Genomic DNA, 27,783 nt, shown 5'->3' on the forward strand with positions numbered 1-27,783 from the left:
CCTCGCCGGCCCCCCGGATTGGAGTAGTGGGGCGATCCGGGGACAAAGTGAACAACAGCGGCGGGCAGGGCTGGGCGACTCGCGTACCCCGCACTTTCACTTTCGCTTTTGCGCCCTCCTTGCACTCAAGCGAGGTTGGGTTGCGGAGCGGGGTGCGGCGGTGTGGTCTTGTCTAGGAGCCCGGCTGACCCGCCGGCGGTGGGTTGACCTGCGGTTCGGTGGTCGCCCCCGCCCCCCCCCCCCCCCCCGGAGCCCGTGAATTGGTATAGCGGCCCGTTTGAGGAGATTGGCACGACGGTGGGAGAGCAAGCATGTCCACCAAACAAGATGGCGACCGGGCGAAGGTGAAGACAACCCGCCGTGGCACGGCGCACCAAGCTAACAGTATGGACCGCTACACGCTCCAGAAGGGTTCTCCGGAGACATCGCGCGCATCCCCGGTGGGCCCGACGGAGGCATCTGCTCATCCTGTGGATCTGACCCTCCGGGACGTCATGGGCGCCATTGCAGAGATGAAGGCCTCGGTGGACCAGCGTTTCGACACCCTAGCGCACAAAATAGACTCAGTCCTGGTGGATGTGAGCCTGGTGAGGGCAGACTTGTCCAAAACGAACGACCGGGTCGATTCCCTGGCCCACACCACAACGAGCCTCACGACGGACGTGGTGGCCCTCCAGAAGGAGGTGCGCCGGCTTGGCCAGGCGAGCGCCCTGATGGACCGGCGACTGGAGGATTCCGAGGGTCGGGCCCGGAGGAATAATGTCCGTATTGTGGGGGTGCCGGAGGGACGAGAGGCGGAGGCGGCGGATCTTTTTGTGGAAGAATTGATCTTGACCCATCTCCAGCCCAGGGGGCTGAGTAAGCTTTTTGCGGTGGAGCGTGCTCACCGGGTCCCTGGGGGCAGACCTAAGACCGGTGCCCCGCCGCGGCCTCTCATTGCCCGGATTTTTAATTTTCGGGACAGAGATGCTATCCTCCAGACCTCCAGGCAACAGGGACCGGTCAAGCTTGACAACATGGATGTGCATTTCTACCCAGACTTTACTCCGGCGGTTCAGAAGCAGAGACAGAGTTTTCTTGGTGTTAAACGTCGTCTACGGGACATGAACCTCAAGTACTCCATGCTTTTTCCAGCTAAGCTGAGGGTGGAGGTGGATGGTCGCACGCACTTCTTCGACCGGCCCGAGGCGGCTGGGGACTGGTTGGACACTCTGCCTGGAGATCGGGGCCGGGGGGGCGGGGGGGGCGCGGCTGGCGAGGAGGGCCCGCCGGATCAGAATTGAGGGGTGACTGAATAGGCCTTGCCCTGGACGATGTTCCTTCACTATTTATTGATTGCATATGTTCCCCTCCTATGGAGGTCGTGCGGGGTCTGTTGGGGGCTTCCCTCCTCCTCTGGGGGACTAGTTAGTTTTTTAGCTATGGGGCGACAGGCACACTGCACTTTGGGGGGGCTGTCTGGGCTCATGCAGGGGTGCAGGGAGGGGGGAGTTCTGTTGGGATGGGGGGGTGGGGGGGGTGTGTTGTTTGTTTGCACCGCAAGGCAAACCCGCTACTGTGTTGTTGTTTTTAAGATGCTCGGTGGGGGACGACCGATTGTTTCGACGTATGATGGGGGGTAGGGATTTGACTGTGTTGTCATGGAATGTTAACGGCCTGGGGGATAGGATTAAGCGTGGTGTGGTCCTGCAGTACTTAAAACGTATTTCACCAGATGTTGTCTTCCTGCAGGAGACGCACCTTATAGGTAACTCCTTTCATGCAATGAATCGGCGGGGATATCGTTTGGCCGCCCATTCTGGCTTCACTTCGGGCTCGCGGGGGGTGGGTATTATGATCAAGAACTCGCTCCCGTTGGAGATTGATGAGGTGCGCCATGATGGGAGGGGACGCTACACTGTTCTGGTGGGAAGAATGGAGGGTAGAGTGTTTATTTTTATATCAGTGTACGTCCCGCCTGGGTTACAAGCCACCACATTTGCGGACCTGGGGCACCTCCTTCTGGACCTTCCGAGTGGCCTGCTGGTGGTTGGAGGGGACTTTAATGCGGTAGCTTCTGGGTCTATGGATCGCCATCCCCCTAGGGACCTCCCCCGGGCACAGGCGTGGTTGCCCGGCCTTTTAGACACGCTGGGCCTGGTGGATTGCTGGCGATTAAAGCATCCCGCACAGCGGCAGTACACCTTCCACTCGGGTGCCCATGGTAGCCTCTCGCGGCTTGATTACATCCTTGTCCCGGCGGCCCATGCAGGGAGGGTGGGGGAGGTGCGCCATCTGGCGCGGGGTATCTCAGACCACTCCCCATTGCTGTTACATTTTGATGTCTTCCCGAGGGGGGATGGCAGGGTGGCTCCAATCAATGCATGGTATTTGCGCGACCCCATCATTCGTGCCGATTTGATCAAATCCTTACAGCGATATTTCGACGAGAATGTGGGGTCGGTCCCTTCGGCCATCTCCCTGTGGGAGGCTTTCAAGGTAGTTCTTAGAGGGGAGGCCCTCTCCTTTATCTCCCATGCCCGGCGGCGCGAGCGGGAGGAGGTGACCCGGGTAGAGGCCGAGATTGTAGAACTGGAGGGTGACCTGGGGAGCGGGGTAACAGACGCCAAGCTGCATGTTCTACACCTAAAGCAGGCGGCCTATCGGGCCCTCGTCACGGAGGCGGCCAGGGGCCTCAGTAGAGAGCAGCAGGGGCGATTGTATGATGTGGATGATAAGGCTGGCAAATTGATTGCGTGGTTGGATAAGAGGGAGAGAGCGAGCCGCGTGGTTCCTTTGATTGAGAGTGTGGATGGTGCGTGTGTCACCGAGCCGGAAGCCATTGTCTCCTGCTTTGCGGATTATTTCCGCGAAGTCTACTCCCCGGTTTCCCCCTGCTCGGAGGAAGATTCCCATGCCCTGCTTCGGGACATCGCACTGCCCTCCCTTACGGTGGAGGACAGGGATTCGCTGGACGCTCCTCCCACCTCGGACGAAATTGCCTTGGCTATTCGCTCGGTGGCATCCGGCAAGGCCATGGGCCCCAATGGTATTCCCATTGAGCTATACAAGCTACGCCCGGATGTGTTGGCGCCCCACCTGCGCACGATGTTCCTGGCGGCCCACTCGCAGGGTTCCCTCCCGCCGGACCAGCGTCTGGCCACAATTGTGGTGATCCACAAGGAGGGGAAGCCCCGTGAACGGGTCACATCCTATAGGCCGATCTCGCTCTTAAACGCGGAGCCCAAAATCCTCGCCAAGGTGTTGGCCAACCGGTTGGTTGGCGTGGTGGGCGATTTGGTCCACCAAGACCAATCTGGCTTTATACCACACCGCAACACGGCGCTTAATCTGCGGCGCTTGCACGGGGTGCTCGCGCGTGTCCCGTTTGTGCGGGAGCCGGCCATCTTGGCGTCCTTGGACGCCACCATGGCGTTTGACACGCTGGAGTGGCCATACATCTGGGCGATGCTGGCGAAATTTGGATTTGGACCGGGCTTTATCAGCTGGGTCAAATTGTTGTACTCGGGCCCATTGGCGCAGGTGGTGGTGAATGGGCGAGTCTCGGTCCCATTCGCGCTGGGGCGGGGCACGCGACAGGGTTGCCCCTTGTCACCTCTCCTGTTTGCACTGGCCCTGGAGCCCCTGGCGGAGTGGCTGCGGTGGCACCCTTCCATCCGTGGTCTCCGCTGGACCCCCGAGCATGAGGACCGTGTGTCCCTCTATGCTGATGATATCCTCCTGTATCTCGCCTCCCCGCGTAAATCACTGATCGTCCTGGTTGATGTGCTGCGCTCATTCGGTCGCAACTCAGGACTTGTCATCAACTGGGCGAAATCCTGTGTATACGTGCTTTCCGGGGAGGCTCCGGTCCTGCCACGGGACTGTCCGATCCAGATTGCCTCCCAGGGGTTTCGGTACCTGGGTATATATATCACTCTTGACCCGGAGGCCCGATATGAGCGGAATTTGCGGCCCCCCCTCCAGCGCTTGAAGGAGGACGTGGTGCGCTGGCGGCGTCTGCCGCTTTCGCCGCTCGGCCGAGCGGCCTTGTTTAAAATGATGTCCTTGCCGCGCTTCCTCTACGCCCTCCAGAATACTATGGACTTGGTTCCGGCACGCTATTTCCGTGAGGTGGAGGGCCTCCAGCGGCGCCTGTTCTGGGACGGGAGGCCACGCATTGCTCTAGCTAAACTGACGCTCCCGTGGTACGATGGGGGGGTCGCCCTCCCGGACATTAAACGGTATTACTGGGCCTCCCAATTGGCTGCAATTAATCATGGCCTTTACGGGCCCGCCTTGAACCCGGCGTTTGAGATGGACAAGATGCTCCTGCCCGGTGGCGACTACAATCGAGCGCTCTACTCTGCCGCGCCCGGCTCCCGTCTGACGGGACCGACGCGCGTCATGGTGCGTGTCTGGCACGCGGCTAATGCAGCCATGGGGTGGAAGGACCGTTTGACCCGAGCGTCACCGCTGTACGCGTCTGAGAGGTTGGGCTCCCTGTGGACGTCGAAGGGCTTCGAGAAGTGGGACACGATCGGAATCAGCACGGTGGGAGATCTCTGGACGAGGGGGGGATTCAAGACTTTTGCGGCGCTGCAGACGGAGTTTCAGCTGCAGGGCGGGGAGTACTTTCGGTACCTACAAGTCCGCCATGCGCTGGGCTCCGTCTTCCCGGATGTCGCGTCCATTCCGGAGTCTTCCCCCCTGGAGGACAGAGTGCTGGATGGCCATGTCCCAGACAGCACGATCTCCCTCATATATAAAAAACTGATCAACGACAGATCGTGCCTGCTGACTGGTCTCCGCGAGGCCTGGGTCGCCGACGGTCTGGAGCTGGACGACGAGGATTGGATTTCCGCGGTGGCCTCTCCAAAAGAGGTGGCCATCCCGGCTCGCCTTCGTTTCGTCCAGCTTAAGATCCTTCACCGGGTTTACGTGACGGGGCCAAGGCTTCTACGTATGGGCTTTGCTGGTGACGGAATGTGTAAGCGTGGCTTTGGTGCGTTGGCAACTTTTATGCATATACTGTGGGAGTGCCCAAAGGTGGAGCGATTCTGGCGTGGTGTGCATGAGGTCCTGCGTGTGGTTACGCGTGTCGCGCTGTTGCCTGAAGCGAGGAGATGCTTGCTGAATGTGTGGGAACCAAATGACTATTCGGTCCCGCAGACGCGGTGGGTGACTCTGGGATACATGATAGCTAAGCGTGATATTGCTCAATTGTGGGGATCCCAGAGGCCCCCTGCGGTCTTGGCCTGGAAAGAACATATGGATTGGTGTATGTTTCGTGAAAAGGTGGTGTATGTGGCGAGGGGTAAGCCTGAGGCGTGGGTGAAAATCTGGGGCCCCTGGAACGCTTACCGCGGGGGTATTTGTGAGCCGCCACTGCTACCGGCTGCCTCGCCTGCTCCGTCTCCCTAAATGGCCCCCCTCCCTCGGCCGTGGGCACGCGGTCCCCCAGCCCTTGATCTACTCCCATTCCCCTCTTCAGAGTTCTGCTGCTGGTTTGGATCCCCCACTTATGGAGCACGTGCCGTCACTTGGATCGCGGGTTGCCTTGCGGGTGTGGTTTTTTTTGTGTTTTGTTTTGAGAAAAGGGAACCGTAATGTGGGCATGGAGCTATGCGGCCTGCAACATTGATTTCTCCTGTTTCGCTACTCTGCACTGCCAAGAGACTCTTACTGTATGTATGCAATATGTTTTTATCACTCTAGCGGCCGGCCGGGTGGTTGTAGGCCCATACCTGTAACTTTTACAAACTGCAATAAACGGTTTCAAAAAAAAAAAAAAAAAAAAGTCTCAACATAGAGTGTGAAGAAATCTCTCTATTGGAGATGGTAGGTTTTGAAAAAAGGTTAGTAATAAAATGTATGATTGACAAAAGAATCTGATAATACTTTGGGGAGAAACTCAGATGAGTCCTCAGAACCACCTTGTACTTATGGGACACAGCGTGAAACTGATGGCAGCATAGGGCCTGAGTTTCACTTCCTCTAAGCAGTGATTTCTTTGTTGAATATTTTTATTGGCATTTAAACACTCAGAAAACAATACAAGCAACGACTATCCCCCGCCTGGGCATGTCAAAATACAATTTCCATCGCATAAATTTCCCAGCTATGAGTCCACAGTACATGGGTAAATCGTTGCTCCCCCCAGTCACCCTGCAGGATAATCCTTAGAGGCCCGCCCCCTGGCGGCCCCCCGTAGGCATAGTATAGACTCGCAGGGCGCGGGGTCCCCACACAGATAGTACCCCCGTGAAATTGGAGCAGCCAAACAAAGTTCAAACTTCAAACAACCACCCCCTACTATGACCCTTCCCCCAACCGCCCCCCCCTACACCCACCACCCCCTCCGGCATGACTGCTTGACAGGATACCTGATGATACATTAAAGTTGAGAACTCTATATCCCTGACCTTCCCAATTTCCTCTAAGCAGTGATAATGGCTACAAGAAAGCAGCCTTTTAAGTCAGATGTTTTAAAGATGTATATGCCTTATGTACTGGTTCAAAAAGCGGAAAAATTAGTTTAGACAGGTCATTTTGGGTCCCCAAGGAGAGGGAGGTGTTTTGAAAGGTGAAAAAACATTCTGAATACTGTCTAGAAAACCTTTACTGTAATTGAGTAGTGCAGCCAAGCTCTTGCTAAATGTAGAAGGCAGGGAAGTACTGCCTCTTTCTTCCACAAGATGCAGCCAAGGTTGTTCTGAATACACCAGATAAAGAATCTCTTCACTAACAGTGTACAAAGTCCTGTTGATAAACACTCTGCCTCCTGCAAAGTGCCCCATCTCTGGGACAGATTAAAATGCCCATAATTGATGGACTCAGGAAAAGGGGATGCTAAGTTCAAGGATGAGATGCAGGATTTGGCTCCCGATGCAGGTGCTTTGGTCTGCACAGCAGACTCCTTTGTTGTAGCTTCGATAGTTGAAAAAGATTGATGAACTGTCATTCGCTTGGCCACTCTGGTGCCAGGTGGTTCATCCTGGCCTTGCAACAGGGACAGCGAGATCAGAGGAAAGGTGTATAGAAACGTCCCTGACCAGTATATCAAAAGTGCATTCCCCCTTGTTCACAGTACATGGCAGCGAAGCCTGGGCATTTGTCAAGAATTCCTGTCATGCGAGGGGAGGAAAACGGTAACCAGCGAAAAACGGACTACATCTCCCAGGATGCTTAGCGGTTGAGAGGTTATGTAAACAGGAGAGCTGTTACATAACTCAAGGAAAACACGCCCTTATGTAAACAGGAGAGCTGTTACATAACTCAAGGAAAACACGCCCTATAAAGGGAGGAACCGGGAGGTACAACGCTGTCGGATATTGTGTTTACACCGACGTACCTGCTTCGTGAAGAGCAGTGTTCCGGAGTGGTGCTCCAGTAAGGCAAGAATGGAGGTAGGTCGAGTCGTTACTCCCTGGGCCGTGTCTTGCCCCATCGTCACCTGTGAAGGACCCGGAAGCTCTACCGGTCAACCATTGAGCTTCGCTTTTTGACTCGGCTGAGTCAAAGCGCAGTGGCGCTTTTGCTGGTTGGAGTCGTAACTCCCAGCCCGACCAGAGATACAGGGACTGCCAGCTGTAACGCACACCAGGAGGTGTTTGCCGCGTTACAGACTCGGAAGTCCACAGGATCGATCGAGCGGCTGCTCTCGGTTCAGTCTTCTTGCTTTTGATTGGGGTATCGGTGACGCATCACCAGGAGGTGACTCCGCGTCCCGGTGCAGTCTGAGGAAGAGGTTGAGCGGCTGCTCCCTTCAGGTAGAGACCCCGGCTGGGTGTTTCCCTGACTCCTCGATTCTCCCCAACACTCTTCGTGCCCCTCACAGCCTACCGATTGGCATTGTCGGCCATTTCATTTCTGCCCTCTGTTGGCATACGCCGGGATCGGCGTATATGCAGAAGACGGTTAGGACCATCCGTGCTGTGGGCTGGTAACGTACTTAGCCTGGAGGATTCCAGTGACTATAACTTTTGTTTATTCTTTGTATTATTTTTGCCTTCATTAAAATAACTAACCCTTCACAAGTGGTTGCGTCCTCATTATCGTGTCTGTTAAACGATCCTGAGACGTTCAGGGCGTTACAAAATATCCGACCTTAATAACACTAACTGTCTCCCGGTCGATAACAGACATGGCAACACTTGATGATGTGCTGGCTGCTTTAGCGACCGTGCAAGTTGAAGTGGCTGCCTCTAGGCAAGAAACAGCCGATGTAAAAGCCAGACTGGATGCTATCCAATTGGACCCGCTCACGCCCAGCACCTCCCTCACGAACCAGACCCCTGCGGTAGTAGTGGAAATGCCGGTAGCCATCCCCTTGGCAACACCAGAGAGGTACAGTGGGGATCCTAACACAGTGCAGGTATTCCTCACACAAGTGGCGCTACATTTATCGTGCAAACCAAAGGCGTTCCCCACGAGTCAGGCTCGTGTGGCTTTCCTTATTTCCTATTTGGCTGGAAACGCGGCACAATGGGCCGTACCTCTGGTGAGCAGGGACGACCCCATCTTATGTGATTGGGGTGCTTTTCGCGAGGAATTCCTGAAGGTATTCGACAGAAGGGCTGACTCGTACACGGCGGACCGTGAAATGCTTGAGTTGAGACAGGGATCCAACGACCTGGTGCAGTATCTCAACGCGTTCCGAAGGCTGGTTGCGGAAACCAAGTGGCCTGTTGCTAAACAGACGGCGCTCTTCCATCAAGGGCTGTGCGATGAGCTCAAGGACGCCGTGGCTCATATTGACCCTCAACCCAAGACATGTGAGGGCCTTATCAACCTGGTATTACGGCTGGAACATAGGCTAAGTGAAAGAAAGGGGGATCATGGGAGAAAAGGAAAATCCTTTCCATCCTATGTGACGGTGGGAAGTCCTGAAACTTCCACCGCATCCAAGGGAGAACCCATGGACATCGGCGCAATACGAGCGAGCCTCACAGCCACGGAGAAAGAGTCACGCCGTAAACAAGGATTGTGCCTATATTGTGGCAAAAAAGGCCACTACGTACGTGAATGCCCTGCCAAACCGAAGACGTCACGTTATCGGGCCAACCGGTCGGTAACAGCCGTGGTGGACATACCGGCGGAAAACTAGAGGACTCCCAGACCAAAGAAGGGGCATCTCGGAGTCACTCATCCATCCCTTCACTTTCCAACTCGGTCACTAAGGGACAACGACACCTGTTTCTCACGGTGCACGTGGTAGTGCATGACCAGTGGATACCCGTTGTGGCCATGGTGGATTCAGGGGCCACTGGCATGTTTATGGACCACAACGAGGCATGCAGGCTAGGGCTAGTGCTTCTTCCCAAAGCTGTACCCGAAGACGTCTATGCTGTAGACGGAAGGCGATTGGTGACGGGGCCCATCGGGCAGCACACGGGGGTCCTTCCGATGAGATATGGGAGGAACCATTTGGAACAAATCGATTTTAACATCATCCGAGCGCCCCAATATGGCGTCATATTGGGATTGCCGTGGCTACAGAAACACAACCCCTCTGTGGATTGGCCAACACATCGCATCGAAATGACGTCACCGTATTGCATCCTGCATTGTGGAATAAGAACGGAATCCCTTGACGCAGATGAGAGCGGGAGTCAGACGGTGGCTACAGCGGCAGAAAAAGATGTGGCTCTCCCCCAGGCTTATCACAGTTTTGAGGATGTATTTGATGAGGTGAAGGCGGAAGTGCTACCACCACATAGACAGTTTGACTGCCAGATCGACCTGGTGCCAGGGGCCAGCGTTCCCAGCGGCAGGCTGTATGCCCTGACGGAGCCTGAAAACGTGCATCTCCGGGGGTACCTGGATAAACTCCTCAAGCTAGGATTCATCCGCCCGTCCAAGTCTCCGGCCGCCTCGCCGCTCTTCTTCATCCCGAAGGCTAATGGGGAGCTGAGAGCCTGTGTGGACTTTAGGGCATTGAATGCGATGACCATAAAAAATCGGTACCCCTTGCCTCTCATCAGTGTACTTCTGGAACAGGTCAAGAAAGCTCGTATCTACACCAAGTTGGATTTGAAAGGGGCATACCATCTGGTGCGCATGAGGGACGGAGACGAGTGGAAGACCGCCTTTAAGACCAGGTTCGGCCTTTTTGAGTACCTCGTCATGCCGTTCGGTCTGTGCAACGCCCCGGCAGCCTTTCAGTACTTTTTGAATGAGGTATTCAGAGAGGAGTTGGATATCTACGTGGTCGTATATATCGACGACATCCTCATCTATTCGTCCAGTGTGGAGGAGCACGTACACCACGTCAAAGCTGTGCTCCAAAAGCTGAGGGAAAACATGCTGTTTTGTAAACTCAGCAAGTGTGACTTCCACGTCACATCCGTGGAATTCCTCGGAGTGATGCTGAGTCCAGAGGGACAGGAGATGGCAGAACGAAAGATCAAGGCGGTGAAAGAATGGCCGGTGCCCCAAAGCGTGAAGGACGTCCAAAGTTTCATTGGCTTCGCCAACTTTTACAGGCGGTTTATAGATGGATTTTCAGGATTGGTGGCCCCAATCACACAGCTACTGAGGAAGTCCAAGGAGTTTGTCTGGTCCCCTGAAGCGAACAAAGCCTTTGAGGCCCTGAAAAGCGCCTTTGGTAAGGCGCCGGTGTTGGCTCACCCCGATCCGGATCTCCCCTTCGTGGTGGAAGCGGACGCATCGGATGTGGCGCTGGGGGCTATCTTGTCCCAACGCAACCACGACACAGGGGTGCTTCATCCCGTTGCGTACATGTCCCGCAAACTCAACGACGCCGAACGCAACTACCATATTGCGGAGAAGGAGCTTCTCGCAATCAAGGACGCCTTCACCGAATGGAAGCATTGGTTGATGGGGGCAAGACATGTGGTATCGGTGTACACGGACCATCGGAACCTACAGTTCATGACGGCCACAAGACACCTTTCTCCCAGGCAGCTGCGGTGGATGATCTTCTTTGCGGGGTTCAACTTCCGCATCACATTTCGGCCGGGGACGGAAAACCGGAAGGCGGACGCCCTGTCCCGTCAATCTGCAGTTAAGGAACCATTGCCTGCGACCGAGCGTTCCATCATTTCCCCGAGGATGGTATTGGGGGTTATCCAACCGGATACTTTCCTGAGGGGAATAAAGAGAGGGATCAGGTCATTCGCATGGCGGAGGTGGCTCCTCAGTCACAGAGAATGGCAGCTGAATGACGGGATACCCCTGAAGGGCAGGTGCCTATTGATACCCACGCCTAGGCTAAGGAAACAAGCATTCATCTGGTGCCATGACTCTCCATGCGCAGGTCATTTGGGCTTTGAAAAAACGGTGGCTAGCATGGGACGGCATTTCTGGTGGCCAACCATGAGAGTGGATGTCAGGAGGTGGGGACAGGAGTGTCCTACGTGTGCTACCATGAAGGCCGACCATGGCCGAACCCAAGGGCTCTTACATCCACTTCCGACCCCGGATAGACCATGGGATAGCATATCACTGGACTTCGTGGTGGGCCTACCGGTAGACCAGGGGATGACGGCAATACTGGTGGTGGTGGATTACTTGACGAAAATGGGGCACTTCATCCCCTGCAAGAGAGTCCCTACGGCCGGGGAATTGGCGTCACTACTCCTAAAGAATGTGGTACGACTGCATGGATTACCTGGGGTGATCGTGTCGGACCGGGGGTCGCAGTTTACTGCGCAATTCTGGAAGACTTGGTGCACTGCGCTGCATGTTAAGACCGCCCTGTCCTCCAGCTACCACCCTCAAACGGACGGCCAAACCGAGCGCCTGAACCAAACGCTCAAACAGTATCTGCGATGTTTTGTGGACCAGGGCAGGGAAGAATGGGTCGACTTGCTATGGGTTGCAGAGATAGCCTATAACAACGCCACTCACAGCTCCACACAGTCATCTCCGTTCTATAGCAACTATGGCCAACATCCCAGGTTCTTGCCATTTCTACATCCGTTCAAAGAGGACAGGATTCCCGCCACAGCGGACAGGGTGGCACACATAAAAGACACGTTGATGCGCTCCAGGGCTGTCCTAATAGAGGCCAAGAGAAGATACAAGGCTGCGGCAGACAGGAAGAGAAGGCCCGGGCCACTGTACCGCACTGGAGACTACGTCTGGATATCCACAAGAAACATGAGGTTTCGAAAGAACAGTGTGTTCCATCCCAAGTACATGGGCCCCTATCGAATTACCAAGTGTATGGGTCCCGTGAACGTGAAGGTGTGCTTGCCCCAGTCATTGCGGATACACCCTGTCTTTCATGTATCATTGCTCAAACCAGCACCCTCCAAGCCGTCTGGGACACCTAGGCCGGTATGCGTGGAGTCGGAGGTGGAGTATGAAGTGTCGGGCATACGGGCGTCCAAATGGCGCAGGGGGAAGCTGTGGTACCTGGTTGCGTGGAAGGGCTATGGCCCGGAGGAGCAATCATGGGAACCGGCTGAAGGGGTTCATGCTCCGCGCTTGGTCTCCTTGTTCCATCGGCGTTTTCCTGCCAGCGCTGGACCCATGGGGAGCCGCTGAGAGGGAGGATGTACTGTCAAGAATTCCTGTCATGCGAGGGGAGGAAAACGGTAACCAGCGAAAACGGACTACATCTCCCAGGATGCTTAGCGGTTGAGAGGTTATGTAAACAGGAGAGCTGTTACATAACTCAAGGAAAACACGCCCTTATGTAAACAGGAGAGCTGTTACATAACTCAAGGAAAACACGCCCTATAAAGGGAGGAACCGGGAAGTACAACGCTGTCGGATATTGTGTTTACACCGACGTACCTGCTTCGTGAAGAGCAGTGTTCCGGAGTGGTGCTCCAGTAAGGCAAGAACGGAGGTAAGTCGAGTCGTTACTCCCTGGGCCGTGTCTTGCCCCATCGTCACCTGTGAAGGACCCGGAAGCTCTACCGGTCAACCATTGAGCTTCGCTTTTTGACTCTGCTGAGTCAAAGCGCAGTGGCGCTTTTGCTGGTTGGAGTCGTAACTCCCAGCCCGACCAGAGATACAGGGACTGCCAGCTGTAACGCACACCAGGAGGTGTTTGCCGCGTTACAGACTCGGAAGTCCACAGGATCGATCGAGCGGCTGCTCTCGGTTCAGTCTTCTTGCTTTTGATTGGGGTATCGGTGACGCATCACCAGGAGGTGACTCCGCGTCCCGGTGCAGTCTGAGGAAGAGGTTGAGCGGCTGCTCCCTTCAGGTAGAGACCCCGGCTGGGTGTTTCCCTGACTCCTCGATTCTCCCCAACACTCTTCGTGCCCCTCACAGCCTACCGATTGGCATTGTCGGCCATTTCATTTCTGCCCTCTGTTGGCATACGCCGGGATCGGCGTATATGCAGAGGACGGTTAGGACCATCCGTGCTGTGGGCTGGTAACGTACTTAGCCTGGAGGATTCCAGTGACTATAACTTTTGTTTATTCTTTGTATTATTTTTGCCTTCATTAAAATAACTAACCCTTCACAAGTGGTTGCGTCCTCATTATCGTGTCTGTTAAACGATCCTGAGACGTTCAGGGCGTTACAAAATATCCGACCTTAATAACACTAACTGTCTCCCGGTCGATAACAGACATGGCAACACTTGATGATGTGCTGGCTGCTTTAGCGACCGTGCAAGTTGAAGTGGCTGCCTCTAGGCAAGAAACAGCCGATGTAAAAGCCAGACTGGATGCTATCCAATTGGACCCGCTCACGCCCAGCACCTCCCTCACGAACCAGACCCCTGCGGTAGTAGTGGAAATGCCGGTAGCCATCCCCTTGGCAACACCAGAGAGGTACAGTGGGGATCCTAACACAGTGCAGGTATTCCTCACACAAGTGGCGCTACATTTATCGTGCAAACCAAAGGCGTTCCCCACGAGTCAGGCTCGTGTGGCTTTCCTTATTTCCTATTTGGCTGGAAACGCGGCACAATGGGCCGTACCTCTGGTGAGCAGGGACGACCCCATCTTATGTGATTGGGGTGCTTTTCGCGAGGAATTCCTGAAGGTATTCGACAGAAGGGCTGACTCGTACACGGCGGACCGTGAAATGCTTGAGTTGAGACAGGGATCCAACGACCTGGTGCAGTATCTCAACGCGTTCCGAAGGCTGGTTGCGGAAACCAAGTGGCCTGTTGCTAAACAGACGGCGCTCTTCCATCAAGGGCTGTGCGATGAGCTCAAGGACGCCGTGGCTCATATTGACCCTCAACCCAAGACATGTGAGGGCCTTATCAACCTGGTATTACGGCTGGAACATAGGCTAAGTGAAAGAAAGGGGGATCATGGGAGAAAAGGAAAATCCTTTCCATCCTATGTGACGGTGGGAAGTCCTGAAACTTCCACCGCATCCAAGGGAGAACCCATGGACATCGGCGCAATACGAGCGAGCCTCACAGCCACGGAGAAAGAGTCACGCCGTAAACAAGGATTGTGCCTATATTGTGGCAAAAAAGGCCACTACGTACGTGAATGCCCTGCCAAACCGAAGACGTCACGTTATCGGGCCAACCGGTCGGTAACAGCCGTGGTGGACATACCGGCGGAAAACTAGAGGACTCCCAGACCAAAGAAGGGGCATCTCGGAGTCACTCATCCATCCCTTCACTTTCCAACTCGGTCACTAAGGGACAACGACACCTGTTTCTCACGGTGCACGTGGTAGTGCATGACCAGTGGATACCCGTTGTGGCCATGGTGGATTCAGGGGCCACTGGCATGTTTATGGACCACAACGAGGCATGCAGGCTAGGGCTAGTGCTTCTTCCCAAAGCTGTACCCGAAGACGTCTATGCTGTAGACGGAAGGCGATTGGTGACGGGGCCCATCGGGCAGCACACGGGGGTCCTTCCGATGAGATATGGGAGGAACCATTTGGAACAAATCGATTTTAACATCATCCGAGCGCCCCAATATGGCGTCATATTGGGATTGCCGTGGCTACAGAAACACAACCCCTCTGTGGATTGGCCAACACATCGCATCGAAATGACGTCACCGTATTGCATCCTGCATTGTGGAATAAGAACGGAATCCCTTGACGCAGATGAGAGCGGGAGTCAGACGGTGGCTACAGCGGCAGAAAAAGATGTGGCTCTCCCCCAGGCTTATCACAGTTTTGAGGATGTATTTGATGAGGTGAAGGCGGAAGTGCTACCACCACATAGACAGTTTGACTGCCAGATCGACCTGGTGCCAGGGGCCAGCGTTCCCAGCGGCAGGCTGTATGCCCTGACGGAGCCTGAAAACGTGCATCTCCGGGGGTACCTGGATAAACTCCTCAAGCTAGGATTCATCCGCCCGTCCAAGTCTCCGGCCGCCTCGCCGCTCTTCTTCATCCCGAAGGCTAATGGGGAGCTGAGAGCCTGTGTGGACTTTAGGGCATTGAATGCGATGACCATAAAAAATCGGTACCCCTTGCCTCTCATCAGTGTACTTCTGGAACAGGTCAAGAAAGCTCGTATCTACACCAAGTTGGATTTGAAAGGGGCATACCATCTGGTGCGCATGAGGGACGGAGACGAGTGGAAGACCGCCTTTAAGACCAGGTTCGGCCTTTTTGAGTACCTCGTCATGCCGTTCGGTCTGTGCAACGCCCCGGCAGCCTTTCAGTACTTTTTGAATGAGGTATTCAGAGAGGAGTTGGATATCTACGTGGTCGTATATATCGACGACATCCTCATCTATTCGTCCAGTGTGGAGGAGCACGTACACCACGTCAAAGCTGTGCTCCAAAAGCTGAGGGAAAACATGCTGTTTTGTAAACTCAGCAAGTGTGACTTCCACGTCACATCCGTGGAATTCCTCGGAGTGATGCTGAGTCCAGAGGGACAGGAGATGGCAGAACGAAAGATCAAGGCGGTGAAAGAATGGCCGGTGCCCCAAAGCGTGAAGGACGTCCAAAGTTTCATTGGCTTCGCCAACTTTTACAGGCGGTTTATAGATGGATTTTCAGGATTGGTGGCCCCAATCACACAGCTACTGAGGAAGTCCAAGGAGTTTGTCTGGTCCCCTGAAGCGAACAAAGCCTTTGAGGCCCTGAAAAGCGCCTTTGGTAAGGCGCCGGTGTTGGCTCACCCCGATCCGGATCTCCCCTTCGTGGTGGAAGCGGACGCATCGGATGTGGCGCTGGGGGCTATCTTGTCCCAACGCAACCACGACACAGGGGTGCTTCATCCCGTTGCGTACATGTCCCGCAAACTCAACGACGCCGAACGCAACTACCATATTGCGGAGAAGGAGCTTCTCGCAATCAAGGACGCCTTCACCGAATGGAAGCATTGGTTGATGGGGGCAAGACATGTGGTATCGGTGTACACGGACCATCAGAACCTACAGTTCATGACGGCCACAAGACACCTTTCTCCCAGGCAGCTGCGGTGGATGATCTTCTTTGCGGGGTTCAACTTCCGCATCACATATCGGCCGGGGACGGAAAACCGGAAGGCGGACGCCCTGTCCCGTCAATCTGCAGTTAAGGAACCATTGCCTGCGACCGAGCGTTCCATCATTTCCCCGAGGATGGTATTGGGGGTTATCCAACCGGATACTTTCCTGAGGGGAATAAAGAGAGGGATCAGGTCATTCGCATGGCGGAGGTGGCTCCTCAGTCACAGAGAATGGCAGCTGAATGACGGGATACCCCTGAAGGGCAGGTGCCTATTGATACCCACGCCTAGGCTAAGGAAACAAGCATTCATCTGGTGCCATGACTCTCCATGCGCAGGTCATTTGGGCTTTGAAAAAACGGTGGCTAGCATGGGACGGCATTTCTGGTGGCCAACCATGAGAGTGGATGTCAGGAGGTGGGGACAGGAGTGTCCTACGTGTGCTACCATGAAGGCCGACCATGGCCGAACCCAAGGGCTCTTACATCCACTTCCGACCCCGGATAGACCATGGGATAGCATATCACTGGACTTCGTGGTGGGCCTACCGGTAGACCAGGGGATGACGGCAATACTGGTGGTGGTGGATTACTTGACGAAAATGGGGCACTTCATCCCCTGCAAGAGAGTCCCTACGGCCGGGGAATTGGCGTCACTACTCCTAAAGAATGTGGTACGACTGCATGGATTACCTGGGGTGATCGTGTCGGACCGGGGGTCGCAGTTTACTGCGCAATTCTGGAAGACTTGGTGCACTGCGCTGCATGTTAAGACCGCCCTGTCCACCAGCTACCACCCTCAAACGGACGGCCAAACCGAGCGCCTGAACCAAACGCTCAAACAGTATCTGCGATGTTTTGTGGACCAGGGCAGGGAAGAATGGGTCGACTTGCTATGGGTTGCAGAGATAGCCTATAACAACGCCACTCACAGCTCCACACAGTCATCTCAGTTCTATAGCAACTATGGCCAACATCCCAGGTTCTTGCCATTTCTACATCCGTTCAAAGAGGACAGGATTCCCGCCACAGCGGACAGGGTGGCACACATAAAAGACACGTTGATGCGCTCAAGGGCTGTCCTAATAGAGGCCAAGAGAAGATACAAGGCTGCGGCAGACAGGAAGAGAAGGCCCGGGCCACTGTACCGCACTGGAGACTACGTCTGGATATCCACAAGAAACATGAGGTTTCGAAAGAACAGTGTGTTCCATCCCAAGTACATGGGCCCCTATCGAATTACCAAGTGTATGGGTCCCGTGAACGTGAAGGTGTGCTTGCCCCAGTCATTGCGGATACACCCTGTCTTTCATGTATCATTGCTCAAACCAGCACCCTCCAAGCCGTCTGGGACACCTAGGCCGGTATGCGTGGAGTCGGAGGTGGAGTATGAAGTGTCGGGCATACGGGCGTCCAAATGGCGCAGGGGGAAGCTGTGGTACCTGGTTGCGTGGAAGGGCTATGGCCCGGAGGAGCAATCATGGGAACCGGCTGAAGGGGTTCATGCTCCGCGCTTGGTCTCCTTGTTCCATCGGCGTTTTCCTGCCAGCGCTGGACCCGTGGGGAGCCGCTGAGAGGGAGGATATACTGTCAAGAATTCCTGTCATGCGAGGGGAGGAAAACGGTAACCAGCGAAAACGGACTACATCTCCCAGGATGCTTAGCGGTTGAGAGGTTATGTAAACAGGAGAGCTGTTACATAACTCAAGGAAAACACGCCCTTATGTAAACAGGAGAGCTGTTACATAACTCAAGGAAAACACGCCCTATAAAGGGAGGAACCGGGAGGTACAACGCTGTCGGATATTGTGTTTACACCGACGTACCTGCTTCGTGAAGAGCAGTGTTCCGGAGTGGTGCTCCAGTAAGGCAAGAACGGAGGTAAGTCGAGTCGTTACTCCCTGGGCCGTGTCTTGCCCCATCGTCACCTGTGAAGGACCCGGAAGCTCTACCGGTCAACCATTGAGCTTCGCTTTTTGACTCTGCTGAGTCAAAGCGCAGTGGCGCTTTTGCTGGTTGGAGTCGTAACTCCCAGCCCGACCAGAGATACAGGGACTGCCAGCTGTAACGCACACCAGGAGGTGTTTGCCGCGTTACAGACTCGGAAGTCCACAGGATCGATCGATCGAGCGGCTGCTCTCGGTTCAGTCTTCTTGCTTTTGATTGGGGTATCGGTGACGCATCACCAGGAGGTGACTCCGCGTCCCGGTGCAGTCTGAGGAAGAGGTTGAGCGGCTGCTCCCTTCAGGTAGAGACCCCGGCTGGGTGTTTCCCTGACTCCTCGATTCTCCCCAACACTCTTCGTGCCCCTCACAGCCTACCGATTGGCATTGTCGGCCATTTCATTACTGCCCTCTGTTGGCATACGCCGGGATCGGCGTATATGCAGAGGACGGTTAGGACCATCCGTGCTGTGGGCTGGTAACGTACTTAGCCTGGAGGATTCCAGTGACTATAACTTTTGTTTATTCTTTGTATTATTTTTGCCTTCATTAAAATAACTAACCCTTCACAAGTGGTTGCGTCCTCATTATCGTGTCTGTTAAACGATCCTGAGACGTTCAGGGCATTACAGCATTTTACTGCATCAACGAAAAGGTCTACCTGAGGATAGCCTCATTTGTGGATAACACCTTTGTAGCACAACGTCATGGATTACCCACTTTTAATTTTCTTTAAGAGTTCTGCTGAATGAATCTACCTGTGCATTTTGAATACCTGGTAGACTGATCGCTGAAATCTGCAGATTTGTCATTGTAAGCCGTTTCCACATCGACTGAGCTTCCAGAGACAGCTGTTAGATTTGACTCCTTCTTGGTTTGTTTAAATAGTATATTCTTGCTGTAATGTCTGCTTGCACATGAAGGACGTTTTGCAGCATGACTCCTTTTATGGATTCAAATACTGTGCATTTTTCCACCATCTAGTGGTTGGGTCCGGAATTGTGCTTGTTTTTGTTTCTTGCTTGGGGCGTCATCGACTCCCCATTTAGTGCTTGGTCCATCCCTTGTGTCAAGTCAGAGAGTGTCCCTGAAGTTTCCTTTGCGTGGGAGCTATCTTCAGATTCTTTTTTTCCACCGTTGGGTCTGGAAGCAAAGGGAGACACACAGAAAATTTGGATGAAATCCCCGAAGGAATCACAGAATTCCAGTGAAAAAAACATCAATACTCGACATAGAAGACACCGGAGAAGGACCTCCGGACACGCTTTTTATGTCGGGGTACCCCGACAGAGCAACTACGCAGATAGATCAACCGAAGGCGAGGTAGGGACAATGGAAAATATCCCTTTTGAATTCTGCCTAAAGTGCCATCACAAGTTTGAACAGCGCGATCTACACAACGTTTGTAACCTCTACCTGCCAAGGGATCACAAGGATAAAGACTGTGAGGACTGCGCGGTGTTCGTGTTGAAGACACTCAAAGTACACTGAAAGCAGAGGGAAGACCATTACGCAGCTATGCTCCAAAGCCAGAAACAACCTTCGATGAGGGGCTTAGGCCTCTCAAGCGACGAGGATAAACAGAGAGTACCTGCAGAATTGACCCACGGGGGTCGGACATCAAAACCCTCAAAGGGGACGCCGAGAAGAGGTGTACCACGAAGAAACTGACAGAGAAGAAGACGGACAAGGTAAGAAACCCTAAACCGTCGGAATCCAAGGGCCAGCCCAGGCATTAAAGAAAACAGTGTCCAAGTGTGAGAAGTTGGCCTGGTATATGATGTTCACTAGTTAAAGTGACCACCTTGTACCATGCCAAGCAACCCTTATGGTGTGGTTGTAAGTCAACCTTTTCGGACTAGCTGCCCTAGTGGTAGCGTAGGCTAAGCAGTCTTTGAGGCTAAACTCGTTAAAGCGTGTTAAGCAAGCTGTTTTACCATATGCAACCCCTTTTTATACCAATGAAAGGACACCACACAGATATATATTCAAAATATATATGTATTTATTACTCAATGTATCCCCTAGACTCTTTATGAGCACAGGAGCACAAATCGTTAAACAAGAAAGTATTACAATATACAGAAGTTGCACTTTATATGGATAGGCCCTGGTGGCCGCTCGAACCATATACTAAAATAGTGGTATAAGTACCACGAACAGGAAAGGGAAAAGGCCTAGGGCCTCTAGAATCGCTGGGCCTACAAGGAGCTAACTTCAGTTAGTGACCAGGAGGTCCACGGGTCGCGTGTGCAGTGAGGAAAGTTACACGCGGGCTCCCATAGGTTTTCAATGGGTGCGTAAAAGTTCAAAAGTTACTGCTAGAAGGGTCTTCTGGATGGACTACAAACTTAAGACTTAAAACACAGACACTAGAGATGTTTCTCTACACTTGGGCACCGGAGTGCCAGCTTTACCTCACCCACAGGAAGCGGGTGCATAGGTCTTGAAGTGCGTCGGGTTTCGTCTATCTGTTCAATGGAGCCTGATGACAAAGATGCTGCAGGCGGTAGGTCCAGAAGAGATGCGGTGGATCCAAGGGTGGATCGGAGTTGTAGAAGACCTGAAAGCAGAGGGGACAGTGTTCACAGTCACTAGCCAGTGACCGGCGTGGCACCAGGTAGGTACCAGGCGATGTCGGGTGCAAACAGGTGAAGAAGTGTAGCTTGTCTCCGCAGCCACGTGGTCCCTGAAGGTCGACGACGTCCAGGAGTTGGTTCACGAGCTGTCCCACGCAGGCTCTCGCTGTCGGCGGTGTCGGCGACTCGAAAGAAGCAAACAAGCCTTGGCAAAGGCAGGAGTCGTGGGAAGTGAAGAAAGCTGATGGTTCTGACCAGCAAGGTCAGAGGGGCTGCTCCTTTGGAGGGCAGCAGGGGCCAGTCTGGAGCAACCAGACCAGCGTCGTAATGTTCAAGTTAGGTCGCCAAGATGGCCACTAGCCAACGGGCCAGGGTCCGGTTAGGCGCGTCGAGTTGCAAAGTGCAGAGGGGCCCCACACAGATCGTGGAGATGCTGGAGGGCTCACCTTTGGTGCAGATGCTGCTCGGATGTTGGGCTTCTCAGGACCCAAAGCACAACTTGGAGGGAGCCTCTGTTGTCGCGCTTGCAGCTTGTCGTGGGTCTTTCAAGATGGCTGGCTCCACGTGTCTCGGTGCCTCCACGGGTTCCTTCTTTTCAGGGACTGTGGATCGGGCGGTGAGAGGTCTGGAGGTCCAGATCTTGTCGGGCTCTGGGCTCGGGCTCCGGCAGGAGGCGGCGGCAAAGCAGACGTCGAGTAGCTGGTTGGTGCTTGCGTTAGCAAGATGGTCACTCCCTGACCATAGGGGAGATTTCCTTCTGTCCTCTGTGCAGCAGAGCGTCGAAGTTCCCGTCTTCTTCTTTGTAGTAAGTTGATTCCAGGATGTCTGAAGTCTTAGGACACAGCTCCTACCTTTTAAGCGGATTCTAGGGGCCGGACTACCTGCTAGGTCCCTCCCTAAGGGTGGGACCAGGAAGGGGGGTGGTTACACCCCCAATCCTTTGTCCAGCTCGCCCCAGGTCCGGGCTGGTGTGCCCCAGGACCGGTTTGAACTGGCATATGCACCGAGGCTCCTTGTGAGCCTCAGGCATGTCTGATTCTATTCAAGCCCTACCTGACCAATACACAAAATCCTGTCTGGGGAGGTGTACGCACCTCCCCTGGCAGGAAACCCTTTGTCCACGTCTCCCAAGCTGGAAGGACTCCCAGCAGCAGGAGGGCAGACTTGTGTCGTTGGTGGCAGCATCCATTTTGTGGAGCTGAGGCTATGTCTGATTTTACCCGGGTTTCAGGTTCTGTACATGTCGTGTCCCTCTAGAAGGGTGGAATGCTAACCCCGTCGCCAGAATTGGCGAGGGGTTAGTATTCCTATTCGTATGACACCTTACTCGAATTGTTTTGATAAAGCCAAACCAAAGATAGCATTTTACCGCGAGGTTCATAATGCACTTAAGAGTATATGGTATGGCGATATCTGGAAACGGTAGAAGGAAGTTGTTCCGACCACTGCAGACAGGCTCAGCTCATGCCAGAGCACCATCTCACATGGAACCAAGCACTCTGCCTTCAGGATTGTCAAGGCCTGCCATAGGAGTGACTTATAGGTAAACATGTGTCCCATTTAAGGTTAGGTATAGGTATACTACACCTAAGTAAGAGGTGGTTACACCAACTTACCCCAGCTGAGTGATCAGCCAGTTGTGTCAAATTTGTTAGGCCAGTCCAGGGGTGGCACAATACATGCTTCAGCCCCTGGTGGCCTTAGGTACACCAATGCCCTGGGTACCTAGTGTACACTGGTACAGGGGCTCACAGGGTGATCTAGTTGCAATGGGTTATGCACCTAGGGTACATGGAGTCCATTTTAAAGAGAGAGCAGATAGGCTGAGATCCTGAATGGCAGGATCTCAGGCCAACAAAGTCGAAAAACCAGCTAGACACTAGGCAAAAAGTTGGGGGTAACCATAGTTAGATATCCACCTTCCTACACCAAGGGTCAGTCACGACCAAAAGAACCCCACGAATCGACGATGGCGAGCGCCTGAACGAGAGGCCACGAAGATAAAGACCACAACTTCAGGGCCAGAAACCCCCACACCCAAGAAGAGGATCTCCCCTGCCTCAGATGCCTAAAGGGCCCTCGAGGTGGAGGAAAGGAAAGACACCTCGAAGCAGAAAGGGCGGCCCTCCTTCAACCAAAGAAGGAGTTTGACAAAGCGCTGAAGGAATTCCGGATTCCAGCGAAACCCAATGATGCCGCCGATAACACCGAAGAAGAGGAAGCTATCCTCGAAGCTCCGGCAGTCCCCGAACCAAAAGAGGAAAACATCGAAGAGGAACTCTACGCTCAAGAAGAAGAGGAAGCCTTGGGGACTTTCGAGGAAGAAAGGAACAACCTTGTGACAGAAAGTCCAGAAGAGGTCTGTAGCTATCCCTCGAAGGCTTCGCTACCAGACGACATAGCCTTCTACAACAGCCACATCAAGAGAACAGCTGATACCTTCAGGGTCCCCTCAGAGGAGGAGAAAGGTAGAGACTCCTGTTTCCTCCTAGAGACTTTGGCACCATCCACCAAATGCTACCAAGCATCCTGGATCAGGGCAAGGAAGCTTTCAAGGAGCCTGCCTCAGCAAAGGTGGTAACCCCAAGGGTGGAGAAAAATAGAAGCCTCCCACTAAGGACCCTAAATACATTCAGGTATACACAGTGCCAGACTCCATCATTGTCACCACCGCAAGGAGAAGGGGCAATGCCCACTCCTCCACTTGTCCACCTCCAGAGAGAGAAAGCAAAATAATGGAGGGAGAAAGATGGGTGGCTAGTGTCATCTGATAGTGGTGCAGAACTTTCTGGGGTAAGTGCTACTGACAGGGCAAGAAAGATTACTGGAGGAGTGGGATACTTTATGGATGCAGTGCAAGTTTTCCAGTCTATGGTCGTCAGCCACTCTACCTATATTGTCCTGTTTTCCTTTTTTCCCTTTTAAAAAGGATTTGTGAAAGATCCTCCTAGTTTATTTTTGGCATGTTGATTTTTTTTTTTTTATGTGCAATTGACCTTTTTTAAACGGAAATATAAAAGGCCAATATCGCCTTTAATCAGCCTGCTAAAATCATAACTTGATTTTTAAAATGGCTTGTCTATTCTGCGGTATCCTGCGTAGGACACTTCAGTGCTAATGACTATTAATGAGGATCCCCTGAAGGAGAAATATTGCTTCAGAGACGTACCTTGCTTTTACAGCTTTGTTCACTAGTGTCTGCTACTCCACAGTGGTATTTGAATATTGGTGCATTTTCAGTCATTCGAGTTTCTTTGTTTGTGACTGTTAAACATGTTAGTGCGTTTTTTAATTCATTATTTCATTTTTTTGCAGGTATTTCATCAAATCTGGAACACCGGCGTTCATATTTTTTGTAAAGCAGTCTTCTTTTTGTTTGAATTATTTATCTGACAGGAAAGTTCATCGGATTAAATGATAATGAAATGTCTGAATTGAACTTCATCATGTGAACGTGGCTTTTAGCATTTTACAAACATGGTTGTTCTCTGGCTGCAGCAGTACCTGAAGTACAACACTGTGAGGAAGGTTGTTTACAGCAGGTTGGTTTGGTAAATCTTTCAATGAATGTGAAGGCTATAAGGGACAGGCGGAGCTCTCGAAGGAGTGTGGAGTATCTGTTTTAACACCTAGTTCCCTCAGAGTTCTGCACAAGATACTGGTACCTGTGATAAGTTGACACCGTCAAACATTTCTCTGCTGATATGAAATGGAATTATTACAATACTTGGGTATTAAAGTATAGGTATGTACTGGGAAAGTTCCACACATTCTGACACCCATCAAACACATTCCTCCAGGCCGCTTGCTATTTAAACTTTCTCACATTGACAGTACTGCATTGCGCTATCCTACTCGGGTATGGACGGCTGACAAGGTTGAGAGTTAAAGTTGCAGACTTAACAACATGCATCTGTTACCTAAATATCCCATTTGAATGGTGGATGGCCAGATTTATAGTATATGATGCTATTTCAATATGCAGAAACCTTTGTCCAAAATGGGATTTTGGAGATTCACGTTTAAAGGAAAGAAGCTGTAGTACACTTCCCTGCAAAGGATATGCATGATGCAGCAGAACATATAGTAGTAATTTCCCAGAAGTTAATAGGGACTGATGAGATAAAAAGAACATACTCTCATTCACTTGGACGAGCACGACTTAAAGTTCATCTAAATTGACTGGTTTCAGTGACTTCTCTGGAAAAAGTCGGAGTAGGAATCATATATGACACCGGCATGTACAGAATTGTACTCCTGAAGTGCTTGTGACATTTCTGCTTTTAAGTAAGTAACATATAGAATTAACCAAAACCTTGTGTTGTAAAATAAATCATACAAGTATGTACAGGGAAAGGAACGAATAGTCACAGTGATTCTTGTGTTTTATGAGTATTCATAGGTCTGTAGCTTAGAAATTGGAAGCCAAAAGATTCAAACGAGTGTGCATGTTAACACAAGTGAAGGCAATACCAACAGTAGAGGTAAAGTGCTTTATATTTACTTAAAGTGTAGTTTTATGTGTATAAAATAATGTCCGCCTAGCACAGTTCAACTGTCAGATACCCTATGCATGTTATAGTATAGCAAAACACAATATATGATGTACAACTGCCACACTTTGTGACAGTATTTGCAGAGGAGCATTCTGCAGCATCTGGAAATGAACCGTATTACAGACTTTATATACTTCCTCACTAATGCATGATATGTATTATTAATAATAAAGGCCGCCCTTCAGTTATATGCTCCGTACATTAGAGCTTCTCCATAACATACATAGCAGAGCTGGATGTTGTGTTCTAGACCTTACAGCAGCTAGTATAATAACAGATAAACCCGACCCATCTGCCAAAATGAATACTAAAGCATAACAAAATAAGCAAAGCGCCGACACCTTTGAAGGTGAGTGATTTACATAAGTGATGCGCAGTGTTGTATCCATGTTTGGAAGCACATACGTTCCTCACCATAAAGCTGAAATGACTGCTGGCACTTCTTTGTGCTTCTCTGTACTATCCATCTGGGAGCTATTATTATAAGGAACTATCGGCATAATTCAGAAGCATTGCATTTTTAATTTTCTGGCGAATACACACAGGTAATAGATTCATTTGGTACACACAGGGTTAATCCAATTTCAATTATTAATGAACTGCTAGAATAAAACAATATTTCAAAAACTGTATTTACAATTCCCTTTAACAGTCGCACAAACTACTACTTTATACACCAAATCAATTTATCGCAGTTTGTATAAATATTGCAGAGTTAGGCTATGCAGGTTCCTTTTGTAAACACTGCCATTGACTACCCCTCTGTGGGACAGGCGATGGGGATAGTTTTCCGGCTGATTACAAAGTGGAAAGATGTGCAGCCAAGTAGTATAGACTTATACCGGTGCAGATGATGCAGCAAAGGTTACAAATGGACGACATGTTGTGGTAGAAGGTGAGTTGGCTGGCCAGTGCTTTGTATTTTGGGTCTGACTGACGCAAACTAGAATATGATCTGTTTGAACCATAGCCAATCTCCTGGCCTAGGCCACGACTCTGCTCAAGCAGGTGCATGTCCGACATGATTTCTGAGGTCCGCTTCCCAAACAACTGGGCATTTAAGGCTGCCAGAGTGACTCCGATGAAATAAACGATGATCTGCAGGAATGACAAATATACAATCTGTAAGAATGTGCATGCTAACAATCACAGTAAGAACCCACCCCCCCATTTTTTTTTTACTCTTTTCTTCAATTGCTACCCAAACTAATTGGCAGGCTCGTAGAGAGGCGTTGTATGGGCTATGAAAAGACTAGGAGATGGGGCGTGATATTAACCTCTCCATCTTCAGTCCACTGATAAGCCTCTGGGAAGAGACTGGCTTATTGCCCCATTTTAAGGCTGTTGTCCGTACCATGTACAAAACCCCTTATAGTAAACTAGGGTACTTCCACAGCATGTTCCCTTTCAAGATAGAGGGTCTTCGAGGTAAATGTGTGACAGGGTTCTACCACTTTCCCTATCCTTTAGCGTTAGCAGAACTAGTGGGAGGGAAGTTTACCATATATTGCCCCTGCATACTTGCATCTGTGATACATTATTGGGAGAGAAGGGAGTGTATGATATTCATGGTATACTACTAAGTGTATTTGTAAGCTTATATTTTTGCACCATAAGTTATTACTTATTATTGTAATTGAGGCAGATGCCAGACGGCCAGAGAGGATGAGGGCTTCACCCTATTAGCAGCCACTGTTTTCTCAAGTCCCTAAGAGCGACCCTCATCATTATGAGTGTCATCCGTGGGTGGGAAAGCAAACCTTGTAGTACTACCAAAGTTCTAGTTTATGCAACAGTTGGCATACAACTTTGGGCCTCTATCTTACGCTTGTGCTTAAGAGTAGTTTATTCCCTATTCATTCACACGTGAACCATTAGTATGTCATTACGGAATCGTCTATAGCAATCATGGTTACATCCTACTGGAGATAAGGGTTCCGTAGGTTTGTTAAGCATGACTCATAAAAGGTTATTGCCCGTTCTGTGGGTTTTCTAATTCTTTCATTCCAATTTTCAAATGAATCCATTTACTATGGCAGCAGGTTATTGCCTGTTTTGTGGGTTCTCTAATTCTTTGATTCCAGTTTTCAAATGAATTCATTCACTATGGAAGCACCTATTGTTTGGGGCTAATTACAGGTAAGCATTCACCCAGCATTTCAAAGCTTGAGGTGTCCCCAATGAAGGGAGGGGTGGAGGACCAGTTACTTATGTAATATCTGCACATGTGGCGTATGCTTTTGAGATGTTTTACACCTGGGTAGAGTTTGAGCCTATCAATGCTGCCTTAGGACAGTTCCCTGCTTATACAGTGGTAGACCCGCCGGCCACTGTAGGGCCTACAAAGATTTGGAAATCCCCTTAACTTCT

General features: G+C 51.8%; 2 protein-coding genes across 3 annotated transcripts in view; one reads left to right on the forward strand and one right to left on the reverse strand.

Moving 5' to 3' along the window:
• Positions 1 to 25,218, forward strand: part of TTC4 (tetratricopeptide repeat domain 4) — a 223,136-nt gene extending 197,918 nt beyond the window's left edge. For both annotated transcript variants that reach the window (XM_085602541.1, XM_085602542.1), the window contains exon 11: positions 24,173 to 25,218. In XM_085602541.1, the coding sequence (XP_085458667.1) occupies positions 24,173 to 24,275 (103 nt within the window). In that variant the 3' untranslated portion in view covers positions 24,276 to 25,218. The remainder of the gene's footprint in view (positions 1 to 24,172) is intronic.
• A 993-nt stretch (positions 25,219 to 26,211) lies between these two features.
• The window catches only part of LOC146834925 (transmembrane protein 205-like), a 216,135-nt gene continuing 214,563 nt past the window's right edge, over positions 26,212 to 27,783 (reverse strand). Inside the window, exon 3 of the mRNA XM_085602543.1 lies at positions 26,212 to 26,511. Within this exon, the coding sequence (XP_085458669.1) occupies positions 26,212 to 26,511 (300 nt within the window). The remainder of the gene's footprint in view (positions 26,512 to 27,783) is intronic.

The sequence above is a fragment of the Triturus cristatus genome, chromosome 4_2 (assembly GCF_964204655.1).
Source record: "Triturus cristatus chromosome 4_2, aTriCri1.1, whole genome shotgun sequence".
Taxonomy (NCBI): Eukaryota; Metazoa; Chordata; class Amphibia; order Caudata; family Salamandridae; genus Triturus; species Triturus cristatus.